We start from the raw sequence: 13,999 nt of genomic DNA, 5'->3' as shown, positions 1-13,999 counted from the left end.
TAGGAGGAGATAAAGGCCTATAATTTCTATAGTTTTGCTTCAATTGACTTGAAAATTTGACACAACATTCTTGAAATGTTTTACAATAAGAAAATAAAAAAATAAAAAAATCGATTTTTTTAAAGTGTTAGACCCTACCCCCCCCCCCCCCCCCCCCTTAAAATGTAATTTTAAAATCTTATAATATCTGGTTTTTCGAAGGCTCCATCCATCTCGAAAAAAATACAATTAGAGATAACCAATATTGTTCCATATGTTGAACAGCAATTGATAAAAGTTTTCCACGTCATTTTCCATCATGTTAATTATGAAGTTATCAATCCTTCATCTTATAAGGGATTGTAGTAAGCGTTGATTCTTCATCGTATGTCAATAAAAATGACAATTACCAATCGGGTCGTCGTAGCAACAAAAATCTACTGCAGCGTGGGAGTCCGGTATAATTAAAATATTATTGATGACCAAGGACCCACACTCTGATGTATGTAGGTCGCTAAGCTGTAAGGAGACAGCAAGCACCCGGACTGCCCAAGGAAAAAGGGTTGTGTCCAATCAACCGAACAGAGGCGGTCCTACAGTCATTCGTAATTCTCCGACCATGCGGACCCTGCGGCATGAACTAGACGATTTGGCCGAACACTTTTGATTCATCTTCAGATTAAGAAATCGATGTGTATGATGTGCGTTTAGTAGAACTCTTCAAGTACCACAGTTATAGATAAATATTAAATTTTTCTATTCATAATTGTGAGATAAGTATGGAAAAGAATATAATTTAAATTCTATTAGCTAAATTCCCTGTCGTTTTATTTCAACCGTAAAAAACTAGTTTCACCCTTTTCAATCTTCACTTCCAATTTCATTCCCCAATGAAACGATTCATGACAGAGACCATTTGGGGGCATGAGCTACGCGGTTCAAACCATATTGCCATGCAGAATGACGATCGTAATTGAATGTCGGATACAATTGGCCCCTCCGGGGTTGCGTTGTCGATTGGAGGAAAGAGCAGGAACCTTCCATAAATATAAAGAGGCGCACACATCATCGGCGGACTATTCCCGGCCGAAAGATCCCATCTCCCGATACAACAGCGGAACAAATGGCTAATGAAATTGAATTAATTCGATTTTATCAATTCAAATTGAATAGCTTTGTTTGCAATTACGACGGCCATTATCAGAGGGGAACCCTTTCGGCCGACCGATGAAATCCCGATAGGCTGCCTGCCGGTGGCATGTGCGTTTGATGGTTTGCCCCCATTGGACTTTTTTCGGGGGGGCTTGCTGCCGAAAGCTTACACATACCGGGTAATACGATTTTCTTGTGCGATTGCTTGTAAGCCGTATCGGGGCCTGACCCTTTTCATGACGGAACCAATTCTGAAGGTTGAATGGTACTGTTGAGATTAAAATATGATCATGTCAATTGCTAGGGGGAGGGACATTCTGGCAAATCATACAGTTGAAAGTCCCATTTCGATATTTATAAAAGAGTTTGATTTGTTGGATTTTTTGGTGTGACTGGTTTACATTTCGAAAAAATGTTGGAAAGGGACCATTATACGCTCGATGGTATCATTGATCAACAAGGAAAGCCATGTAGAGTTTAATTCAAGAAAAAATTAAAATGTGTGGCAAACAGAAATAACATGTGGTTTTAAATCTATTTAAAAAGTAAATCATAAAAAAACAGTTGAATGTTTGAATATATCTCATAAAGTAATTTATTCAAAAATTTGCAAAAAGTTAATTTTTTCAGCACGAGTCGTAAATTACGATAAATTACGTCGCACTGTAGGGCGGAATCTTTAAAGCCTGTGAAAAAATCTCATTTTTTAAATTTTGGATAAAAAATTTTTTTTATTTATTTAAATTATTTTTATTCATTTAATTTATGGGATCGAGATTGGTAGGGCAACTCAAATCTATGAAAATTTTGACAAATTCGAATTTTTAAGCAATTCACTTGAAAGGAGAAGTAATGGTATTTTTATGTTAAATGAGAAATAATAAAAGATATCTTTTTCGCTTTGTAAAAATTATCTGTTCAAGATAAACGTTAATCAAATATATCAAATTTATTGAAATTTCTTAAATTTGACGATACTACGTTTACATAAACATTATTCTGATTAAATCAAGAATAGTTTGACATAAAAACGCATAGATTTTTAAAAATTTCAAACATCTTGAAGTATAGATTTCCAGCAAAATTTCACGTCGAGTTACATATGAAAATAAAGAACTTAGTTTAAACTTTTTGAAGAAACTTACTAAGCTGCTAAAACGTGCTTATAAGGAATTTTTCAACTATAATTAAGGCATATTCATTTGTGTTTATTATGAAACATAAAAATTTTTCTCAGTACCGTAATCTGGGGTAAGATTGATCACTTTTTTCAATATTTTTCGATTATTTTTTCTGTTAAGTTGAATGTGTTATGTTTAATATTTTTAAAAACAGTACTGTACTACTATGAACGTTAAACATGGTTGCAAAAATTCGTTAGGCTACTTTAAATTGAATTTTAAAATCGATTTCATTTCTGTTTAGAATTTGATGCTTTGGGGTAACATTGATGAGTTTAATGTTTAATGAGTTTTAACGAGTTTTCTAGATCATAAAAGATACAAAAACACCTTCAAAATACTTACAAATGCTAAGGCAGTACGCAACATTTGGTATATTTCAAACCAAATAAAACAGAACAAAAATAAACAAATAAAATAAACAGCAGTAAGAGCAAAACTCGCGGAGAACTAGATTGCCACTACTTATAATCGAAAACGCTATTTTTGTTAACGAATTGCGGACCAAGTATGAGAATTCTTGTCTTTCATTTCTGCAAATCGGTGGCTCAAAGATACTAAATTTGTAACTTTTGGTCCAGTGAATTCTGAGATATACAATGCTGAATTTCGGTGTTTCTTGGTTTAAATTTCCTCGTGGTCCAAAAAAAACAACCTCGCGGTCCTTAATGTCTTAAGGCCGAACAATAATTAAAATCGAAAGATGGACAATGATACTGCATAAATTAAGGGGATAAATTTGTTAACATCACCTACTTATAAAATTTTAACTACAAAATAAGGAAATTTTGCCTCAATTCAATTCCCTAGGCCTTTACAGTATTCCCTTTTTATTTTTTCCTTCTAACGGCGTGTTCGTAAATTGATTTTTTGAGTGATGCATCGATTTTTTTAGTAGATGTCAAATCACCTTCCAATGCTTTTGCATACAGTTTGTTTAATTTACGAACACCAGCATCGAAAGGAAAAATCACTTCGATAAAAAAAAAATCAATTAACGAATACGCCGTAGTAACTCTACCATTTGATAGGATTTCTAGCGTTCTTTCCAAGGCTGGCTTACTCATGGAAAATGTCCGTTTTCTTTTAAATATCAAAAATTTACCTCAAACTACAACAAAAACTACTCTGAAGTACTGCATTTACAAAAGAAAAAAAGTTGAACTCTCACATAAATCAATCTGTTTGCTTCTAAACGCTTCGATTTCATCAGGAAGGGTGTTTGTTTTCGAGCCTTCGAAAAAAGTAGATATTTCAGGATTTTTAAATTACACTTTACTTACATTTGAAATTTTCAAAACCAAACCAAGTTTTTCCCAATTTTAAACTCGACTTATAGATTTTTAAACGTAGAAAAAAGTTTTGAGATATTTTAACTTTAGACTTAACCCTTCGTTTCATGAAGTTACAATACAACAATTAATGAATGGAAAAATTGAAAAATCGTATTTTTTTTTAATGTACACATCATTTCCAACTTTTTTGAACAATTTTTAAGGAAAAATAAAAAATCCTGAAACGAAGGGTTAAGTCATGTGTAGAAGATATGTTTTAACACTAAACAACGGCTAATAAAAGGTCGTAGCATTTTTTTTTAATTACAATATAACAAAGAAAAAAATATATTTTTAAGTAAAGCCGATGAATATGAAAATATTTAAATAAACTGTTGAACATTTTTCCAAAACATTTGAATGGAAAATAGAAAAAATATACCGTCAAACGGGGCAACCTGCAAAAGCAGGGTTAGATGCAATATTTGTATACCACAACACTCATTCAATTTTTATTTCAATATACTGTAATAAAGTTATCATTCAATGATAACAAATTGATGATGACATAGTTTTTAACATCGTGAAGAAGTTTTTTTTCTGGTTTTGATTGTCATAAAAAATTTAAAAAATCGAGCAATAAATGTACAAAATTTTACATTTTTCGGTGTCGTAAAAATCTTTGCCTAGTATGACGGATTGGCTTAATGATATCGCCTACAAACTTTATATTGCTTTCATTATCCTATACCAACACTGTTGGTGTATAAATATTTTTCGAATAATCACTAAATTTTTTTAAACAAATATTTTTATTACTCAGTTAGCTGTCTGGGGCAAAATGCAAATCAAAACTAAATCTCATAAATCGTGTTTCCATATGCTGGAATGTGATTGTTTTGCATTATGCGTGTGTTAACAATAAAATTTCATCCATCCTAAGAATTATTTTCATGATCAAAGCTAAAAGAATATTTTGTAGAATCTTTTACCCCTAAATGTATGCAGCAGATTAACACTTTTGTCTTAAAAAAATGGGAAATTTTATTTGAACAACACCAAACATTACTGCAAATGGTGCATTATGCGTTATGACATCACAACTGTATCAAAGACTATAAATTTTTAAACGTTTTCATTCGGTTTTTCATTAATTACAGAGTTTGTTGCAACTTACCCCTTTTTCTTAGTAGGGTGGAAATCGCATGTTTTTGAAAATTTAGAAGAAAATGGTAAAAGCAATAATTTTTCTGACTACGTCAGTTTGGTGTCCCCTCAACCTTAAAACTTTTGATGCACAAGAGGAATGATAATCTGTAAGCACTAAGATTTTAGAAGCTATTGAAGTTGAAAATTGTTGCATGTTGCCCCAGTTGACGGTATCAAAGATTTTATAACTTTTACACTAACGATATTGATAATTTTTTTTTTTTTTTTGTTTCGATTATAGTCGTTTTACCATCTTTATGGCATTCGCGACTTTATCAACGTTACAGTTGGCGGATCGTTATTGAAAAACTTATCCGGTACAACTGTGTTCGATGTTTACTCTTGGGCTCGAACTCGCTGACATCGGCTCAGGAGACAACAGAGTTGCCAACTGAGCTATATCACAAGCCCGATATTGATAATGGTACAATAAAATGATATGAAAAATTTAAAACTATAATTACTGAACAGGATATTTTTGCTTATTTTATTCAAAAAACTTAGAAAACACATCTTTATCCTGGATTTATTACGAACTTTCAAATACTGCCTAAAAATCATTAAATCGTTCCAGTTTTCGTTTTGCGTTGAGTTTGGAAGAAATTTTCAACACCTATTCTAAAAAAATATGGAATTCGATGTTTTTTGGATAAATTAAGAAGTAAAGTTGAGTCAAGAAATGTATTTTAACACAAACAAATAGGTAAAAAATAGATGAAAAAAAATGATTGAAACCACCCGGTGGATTTTTTTTGCGAAAAGTGCGTTGGGTTTACTAATCTTCTAAGTAGAATATTTTCAAACATGTAGTTTTGTTTTCGTTCTGGAGTTATCGGAATCAAGATAAGGTGAACTTATCATCTTTTTCAAAATTGCATTCAAACAGTGAGCTAGCATACAACAAGTCGATAGGATAGCAAGACATTAATCTTCTATGAGCTGATTAATAGAAGCTACGAATTTTGTCCAGCACAAATCCTATTCTGCTCTACTGTGCGTCGAGTGCGGAAAAATCGAGGTTCACAACGAATTGCATGCAATGTTTTTCCAAAAAAAAAATCGGTGTTTTTTATACATAAAATCTGACTCTCTGTTCAATTTTGCAAGCTCATCAAGTAGACAGCGTAAAATAGATTTGGTGAAGTGAAATTTATTTATGCTAAGATTTCCATTTTATTTAGATTTGCTTTGCGATTAATGGTAACAATAGTTACATACAAACCAAATACGTAATCACATGAAAGAATTCAGTGAATTACAACCAGGTACAATTTCATAGTAGGATTCCTAACCTATCCATGTGCACTTATATACTTATCCCACATTACAGAAGCCATCCTAAATTATCAAAGTTGTAGCGTAGGTTCGGAATAATTATATGCAAACACTGAATATTGTACATAGAATCTAATACTCTTTATAAACAACCATTTATTTATAAATATTTGCTTATGCAGATGTAGCACTTGCTCACAAAATCAGCGTTTTTCCGTACTCGCGCCTACAACAATGTACCTACACTACCTACCGAAAAATGAATTTCTTCGAGGAAACATCAAGTTTCATTGAGATCATGTATGTGTTTGTGTTCGTTATAATGATAATTTAGAATTTTAAAATTACTTTATATCAGGAAATGCTTATTCGTTTTTTCTTTCAAAATCATCCATTTCAATAACAAAAAGGCAAAAAGGTAATAAATAGTGTTTTCTAACTGTCAAATTTTTTTTTTTGTGTTTTTCTGGGGTTTTTTAACTGTCAAATATGATTCAGAAAAAAAAACAACTTTAGATCTGTCCACGTGGAGATCCGAGGAGGGGGTAGGGGTTTGCCAAATGTCCATGTTTGTCCACGGAGGGGGGGAGGGGGTCAATAATCTCATTTTTCTGTTCACGTGGTATCTGAATGGCTCCTTATGAAAATTTTCTCAAAGTTCTGTGAAATAATAAACTTTTCTGTTATTTCGGCAACCTTGATTGCATGTACAATGTACAATTTTATAAAAATTGGAAAAAATATCCATTTCTTAACCTACAAAAAGTACATTTTAGCAAATAACCGCATGTGGACGACCATGGCAATGTTTTGTTAATTACTGATCAAGTAAAAAGCACTTTTTCGATACTGTTTTCAGTGTCGCACTATTCAACACTGATTTGCATGAAGGTACATATCTGCCAAAAGCTACAGCTGAAATATGCTTCAAAACCAGAAAAAAAAACTAAAGAATGACTTTTTTCTAAGAAATAATGTTTTTGGTGATCTCAGATAAAATAGTTGAATAAACTTTTATGTATTTATGGAATATTATGGATATTTATGTAGCTTTGAATGTAGCAAGCATTCAGACTGAATTTTGAAAAATAAAATGAAACGAAAATGAACCAAGAGCCTATCAACGCATATAGACAAGGTTTTGGTTTTATTGTCTCATATCAAAACTAAGCTTTTGTAATTTTTTTTTCTTCCAACTTCTATCCTGTTTTAATCTCCTACTTTTAAAGTATTCTTACTTAAAGAATCAAAACCTCTCCGATACTGTTGTAGAATTATAAAAAAAAGGTGAAAAATTATTTCAAAAATATTTTATTAGTTCATCAGTTAACTTATGATTGTTCCATCATTCCTCCTTTAGTGAACTAAGCTTACTACTAATTAAATCTAATTACAAGAAACCGGTTTCCTTTAATTTTTTTTTTGAAATCTTTTTCTGTGGGTAAGTAAAAAGAAATTTATTCTGTTTTACAGCATATGTATATTATTTGCTTCACGATTCTTCACATATTATTCAACTGTTGAGCAACGATAGCCAAGAAAGCATTTATCTGCGGCAAAGCATTCGCAAACATTCTTCCAGCTCCAGCGATCGCCAGCTCGATTGAAGTGACCGCATTTCCCTAAATAAATAATGATGCAGAATTAATACCAACTCTTATTAGTTAAATATTCTATTTAACCCTCATTTGTCCCAGAAATGTTTACCCTTTAGAGTTTCTGAAGAGTTAATTTGACACTTCTCGCTTAAAATCGTTATATCTCTCTTTTTTCTCAACCGCTTTATACAATACTTATAGTTTTAGGAATCTCCTAATGTAACTAAAATAGATCAGCTACAGAATGTCAAAAAAAAATTCACTTATTGTTAGAAACTATTTGTTGCGCACAAGGATAGTTTTTTTTTAAATTCATAATCATAACAACAAAAAATGTTAAAAAGTGTTGTAAAAAGCCTTTTTTTTTCAATCAATAAACCGCCAAAATTGTTTTTGACATAGTAGAAAAATTTTGAAAGGTAGATTGCAAAGTTGACGTTATTTGGCTTCTTTAGATTTTTTTTGACGAATTTATCTTTTTTTTTTTGGTAAAGTAGGGGAGATGGGGGCATAATGGCCACCTTAAGGAAAACGCTTATTTAACCATAGAGAACAGCTGTAATATGTGAATTACGTCATTGTTTCGTGTTCAGACAATCAAATAGTCTATTGCCTAATTGGATGAAACTTGAAAAAGTAGATAAAAATGTTTAAAAATGCATTTTAAAAATTTTTGCCGAAAGCTGAAAACCAGTCACTGTAGAGGCATAATGAGAAACCCCCCGAGGCAGTATGAGCACCATTAATGAAGGCATAATGAGCGTTTTCTGCCGGGGATTCTAGCAGCAAATTCGACTCGATGAAGTCAACTGAGTAATAGAGCTACAGCTTGACTCGTTTCATCTGATGATTTGGCCTATTGGTAAGATGTCGGAGAGGTAACCAGTAGGCTCGAGTTCGATTCCTGGTCGAGGTGATTTTTTTCCATTTATCATTCATGATCATGATTGCACTAAACGGTGAGGCGAAAATTCATCAAACAGAGCAATAACAAAATAATCTAGGTCTGTTTGTAGAATGCAAAGAATGAATACATGCTCATACATTATGTTTCTGGTGTTTTGTTTGACGGATGATGGTTTGATGCTATTAGCCGTATAATGTAACAATAAAAAATCAATCATGAATGGTATGTGCGAAAAAAATCCCCTCGAACAGGAATCGAACTCGAGTCTACTGATTACCTCTCCGACACCTTACCAATAGGCCAAATCGACAGACGAAATAAGTCAAGCTGTAGCTCTATTATTCAGTTGACGGCATCGAGTTGAATTCGCTACTAGATTATACAGCAGAAAATGCTCATTATGCCTTCATTGATTGTGCTCTGTTCGCCTCTAGTGAACAAATTAGAGTAAAAACGCGTTTTAAAATTGATTGAAGTGAAAAATCAAAAATTTTATGATGTTGAAAATTGAGAAACAATGTGTAGATCATGTTGCAGTGCGTACATTATAGATCAAGATGTTCTAAAGGTCATAAAAGCTTATTTGGTGGTGCTCAAAAGTATAATATTTTCGTCACTTGAGAACCTAGCTGGTTATTAATTAATATTTCTGTAAAGATGAAAAGAATATTTCTTTTTTGGTGAAAAATTAATACTATGGGTAGTACGAAACAAGTTCTTATGAAAATTTGTTTAAGAAAATACGTACTTATGGAGAAAAAAGGAGTGCTCATTATGCCCTCATCTCCCCTATTGTAGCGTTAATGTAACTACACCACTAAAATCGGTATAAAACTGTCTTTCTAGTGTAAATAAATTTATTGCAAAATTATTGCATTTATATACAAAAAATCCAGGGCAAAGTTGAATTTAGGTGTAAGAAAATCTTAGAAATTGCAAATAGATAAAATGTTCTTTTTTTTCTTTTATTTTTGATAGGAGTTTAACCCGTTGAGATCATTCTTCCTCGCATAAATTATAAAAAGTTCAAAAAACAGATTCCGTTGAAAATTCGTTAAAAACTCTGTGTCAAAATACGGAGAGAATCTAAAGATGCAAAAATGTGTGAGATTACGTCAACTTTCCAATTTTCCTATTGTGACTGAAACAATTTTTGCTGTTCATTGATTGAAAAGTACGGTTTTACACCACTTTTTTATATTCTTTGTGGTCATGATTCAAAATTCCAAAAAAATATATCCTTTCGCGCAACATATTCTTACTTCAGCTTTCCTGGACACAAAGTCCATAGTCTTTTTTCCGAAGCATGTTTTTTCGGTTTTTTTTTCTTAGTCTTTGAATAACGTAAAACTGAAATGTTGTTGCTAAATATTGTCTGAGATACATATTTTAGTTGCATTAAGAAGTTTTCAAAACTATAAGTTTTGTTCAAATCGATTGAGATACATGAGAGATATAGCGACATTAAGCGAGGAGCATCAAATTGACACTCAAGTCTGATTAGGAAGTTTTTTGTCTGGAAACCCAGGATTCGTATTTAAAAAAAAGTAGTGATGCGCAATTTAAGATTTCATGAATTTTTCGAGGGCCGCAGAAGATTTTCATTTGAATGCGCCTTACAAAAGTTACAAGCTGCCAAACTTCCAATAGTATCAAGACCGGATTAGGGTTAAATGAAAAGAGAAACTTACGGGCTGCATAATGTAAGCCAAGTAAGGAGCCAGAAGAGTTTTGCTCTGCAGCATTTGATTGATTTGCGTCTTAATGGCTTCCGGTGTCGTCACGCTTGGACTTATGTTGGGCCATACCAGCTGGTTCATTGAAAAAGATTGTTATTATCATCGAAAGTCAGTAAAGCACTTCTATGCAACTTACTTGTCCGGCGAAGGTGTAAATGGCGGCCACGATATTTCCAAAAGTCCTAGCAATATCTAGAATCGACCCGAACACCTGACCCTCGGATACTCCAGCATGACCACAAACGAGCAGTAACACGATCAATGGGAAATACTTCATTTTTATCGAATCGGTTGAACCAAATAAGTTGAGATACTAGGCAAAAGTATTACGATTCAAATCGATAACAAGCTCCAGAAATAAAACTGGCAGTGATTCAAAAAGCTGAACAAATATTTGACTCCATCATAGGTAATTTGAGATTGACAGCAACATATCAGTTCAAAACAAGTTTTGCTTAAAATAAGGAAAATTTTAAAATATAATTCCGTTTATAGTGAGCTCAACTAAAAGCATAAATATATTAAATTATTTCATGAACTTTGCCCAAAAAATAGAGGTTATCAGTTCAAGTACACAGATTATTTTCAACAATTTAAAGAAAAATAAAATTATCTCTTTGAACCAACTGTTCAAACACAAATTCTAAAAGTGAATCCGCAAATTATACCATTTGCAGGGAAGGCTCCCATAGCTCGTATCAAATTGGTGCACCTTCGGGAGACGTAAGAGTAAAATGAATCATAAGTGGTTAATATTGGTAGCATTTTTATGCTGCACAGTGGTAAGAAAACTAGTTTCCATTTAACGAGTGACGTCAAAATTTATCGATCTACTTCCAGCCTTCGTCGAAAACGTTGCTGATTACCGATGTGTTTGCCTGGGTAGCCAATAGTGCAGGATACATCCAGGATGCCTTCTCGTTTCTTTCAGTGAGTATTCTAAAATGTTTTCAAGGTTCAATTTGACAGTACTTTTTTTACTTTTTCAAGATGGCTTTATCATTGACCCCCAATGATCCTAACATCGATTACACCAATTCCGTGATATTTCTGAACCAAGTGTCCAATTTCACCACGCTGTGTTCCAATATCTCATCCAAATTGGTGGATTCTGTTTTTGCGGTTCGTATTTTTATTTTAAATGTTATCTTCAAAACGTAATCATTCTCTGTGTCTTTCAGATAGCAGGATCCGATCCAATTCTACAGTTTGGCTTTAACATATTCCTGCAAGTGTACGCTTACGTAACGACCTACGTCAATCAAATAGCGACTTTCGTTTCCGAGTTGAGCCTTGTTCCAATTCCACCATCGGTATCGAGTTTGTACCGAATGATAGTCAACAATCCGCTTTTCTTCAGTACCCTCAAGGCAGCTATTCCGGTAACCTAACCGCAAAGTTTCGAACCTCAACCATTATTGTAACATATATTTCCGTTCAAGGATTGCAAAGGTATGAATTCGGTCACGGCCATGACGGCGAGCAATTTGTGCAGGACCACCGTCGAGGGACTCATTTCGACCTACTACGGGCTGCTGTCTACGTGTTTGAGCACCATACTGAGTATATTTGGACTTCCAAATCCGTTCCAGCTCACGACGGGTACGGCTGCACCTGTCCAAACAACTCCGGCCTATTACGCGGGCTGGCCCACTTTGAGTCCCCGTTGAAGAATGTTTCACATTTTTTGATACACCAATAAATATGAATCCTAAATCAAAATGTGTCTTTTCTTTAATTTTTTTTTAATTCAATATGATAGTAATTTTTAAAAAAAAATATAAGTGCTAGCACTTACAAGTGTGACCTTTTTCTAAATCCAAAAGCTCTTACTTTTGAAAAAGATAAAGGCTATGAGAAGCCGCAAGTGCCACACCGGAAACCGGAAGGATATGGGCCATTTATATAACATAAACAGCAGCATTTGTTTGGGACATGGCTGAGGATAAGTGGAACACACCACTATCGTTTGCATACTTAAGACCAAGAAGAAGCAGCAGAAGCCATGTGGTGTTAGCAGTGAAAAAATTGTGATTCTTATCTGGAATATGCTAATGTTGCGTAACAGCGTTGCATAAATACAGAATGACCCATAAAAAGAATGCGAGAATCTGTCATCAACGTTCAAAAACATATTTCTTAATGTTAATATTATTGAGAAACTTGTTTATTCATTCAGGCGTAGGTATAAATAAACATATTAAGGAAAAAATATATCGATGTGTCCACATTGGTTCTCAACTACTCTCTCCAGGCGAGATCTAAATCGGGAGCATACCTTCGCAATATAAGCCTCTGACATTGAAGCCCACACCTCAGAGATGGAAGCCTCTAGAGAATCGAAACTTGGGTGAGAGGATCCACAGGCCTTCGCTTGAACATACGCCCATATCAACTAGTCGAAGGGGTTCAAATACGGATTGCTCGGAGGCCAAAGATCATTCAGCCGTTAGTTATATGGAGATATCGGATATCAGAATGGGGGTGGGCTAGTTATATGGAGATTTTTAAAACGTTTTTTAAACGTTAGTTATATGGAGGTTTTTTAAAACTAACATTTCACTGCTCAAAACCCCTTATATTGATCCCAAGTAATAATATAAATTTTATGCCAACCTTCACAGTTCGCTCAAATAAGGCTATTTCCTAAAGCTACTTGATAAGCCAAAGCACATTCTATGCTTTAGCACAACTACTTTAAAGCTAACATATGAACTAGTTGGCCCTGTTCAAAGTTAATTTTATAAGCTATAATAAAACATCCAACAGAATAGTTTTATTCGACCTTATAAACATAGCTTTAACAAACCTTTCAGAACTCTCTAGAGACTACCGACAGCTCTTTTAAACCTACGTCATGGAATCTGATAAGAATTTTACTATGGGAGTTTTCTGTTCCGTGTTTTTTTTTCTCGTGTTATCAATTGCTCTCCCAAGCATTTGGTAATTGGTAAAGATTCCATTTTGAAAATTTACAACAAATAGTACCGCAAACATTGTCAAATAAGCTGAAAATGTCTAGTTTTTAGTAAATATTATAATATTTACTAAATGGTTTCCAGTATGATGCTTTCAGTAATTTCGATTGAATTCCACAATCAACATAGCGTTTAGTAAGTTAATATTAACAATCTTAAAGCAGTTGTAAAACAGTTTTAAAATTGTTTTATGCCAGTTAGAAAAATGTTGTAATAAAACAATTTCAACTACAAGTTTTAAAATAGTTTTAAGAGACCTTGAATCACAACTTCGTTTGACGCTTCTTTAACCCATTCGAGACGGAGGCCTTTTCACGACATTCGAACTCATAGTACTTTACTATTAGATAACTTTATTGTCGTTTGATTTTCATCTAAACCATTTCCCAATACATTTTGCCTCACATTTGAGGATTCCATTGGTATAAGAATATTATTCTTCCGAGCAATAGTAAACTCACAATGAAAGATTGTTCTGAAAAAGGCACAAAAATTCCATTGCACACACGGTGTGCAATCGGTCTCGAATGGGTTAAATGGAATACACGCTCATGATGGCTTAATCTATTTATGAATAAGAGAAGTTTCTCACAATAAAAAACATTTCGATTTGTTGCTCGGGAAAAGGCATTCATGCAACTTTTTGTTTTGCTTCCTTTTTCCATCAATTATCTATATATATAAAAAGCAATTTCTGTATGTTTGTT

At 33.3% G+C, this 13,999-nt stretch overlaps 2 protein-coding genes across 3 annotated transcripts in view; one reads left to right on the top strand and one right to left on the bottom strand.

The window, feature by feature from the left end:
- Positions 1 to 13,999, bottom strand: part of LOC129740952 (uncharacterized) — a 479,426-nt gene that overhangs the window by 407,136 nt on the left and 58,291 nt on the right. The window lies entirely within an intron of this gene.
- Positions 11,305 to 11,984, top strand: LOC129741474 (uncharacterized). The gene is made up of 3 exons (XM_055733214.1): positions 11,305 to 11,436; positions 11,496 to 11,696; positions 11,757 to 11,984. Exons 1-3 carry the CDS (start codon positions 11,305 to 11,307, stop codon positions 11,982 to 11,984), a joined length of 561 nt encoding a protein of 186 aa, XP_055589189.1.

This window comes from Uranotaenia lowii, chromosome 2, assembly GCF_029784155.1.
Source record: "Uranotaenia lowii strain MFRU-FL chromosome 2, ASM2978415v1, whole genome shotgun sequence".
NCBI classification, from domain to species: domain Eukaryota; kingdom Metazoa; phylum Arthropoda; class Insecta; order Diptera; family Culicidae; genus Uranotaenia; species Uranotaenia lowii.
This window is presented reverse-complemented; position numbering and strand designations above follow the sequence as displayed.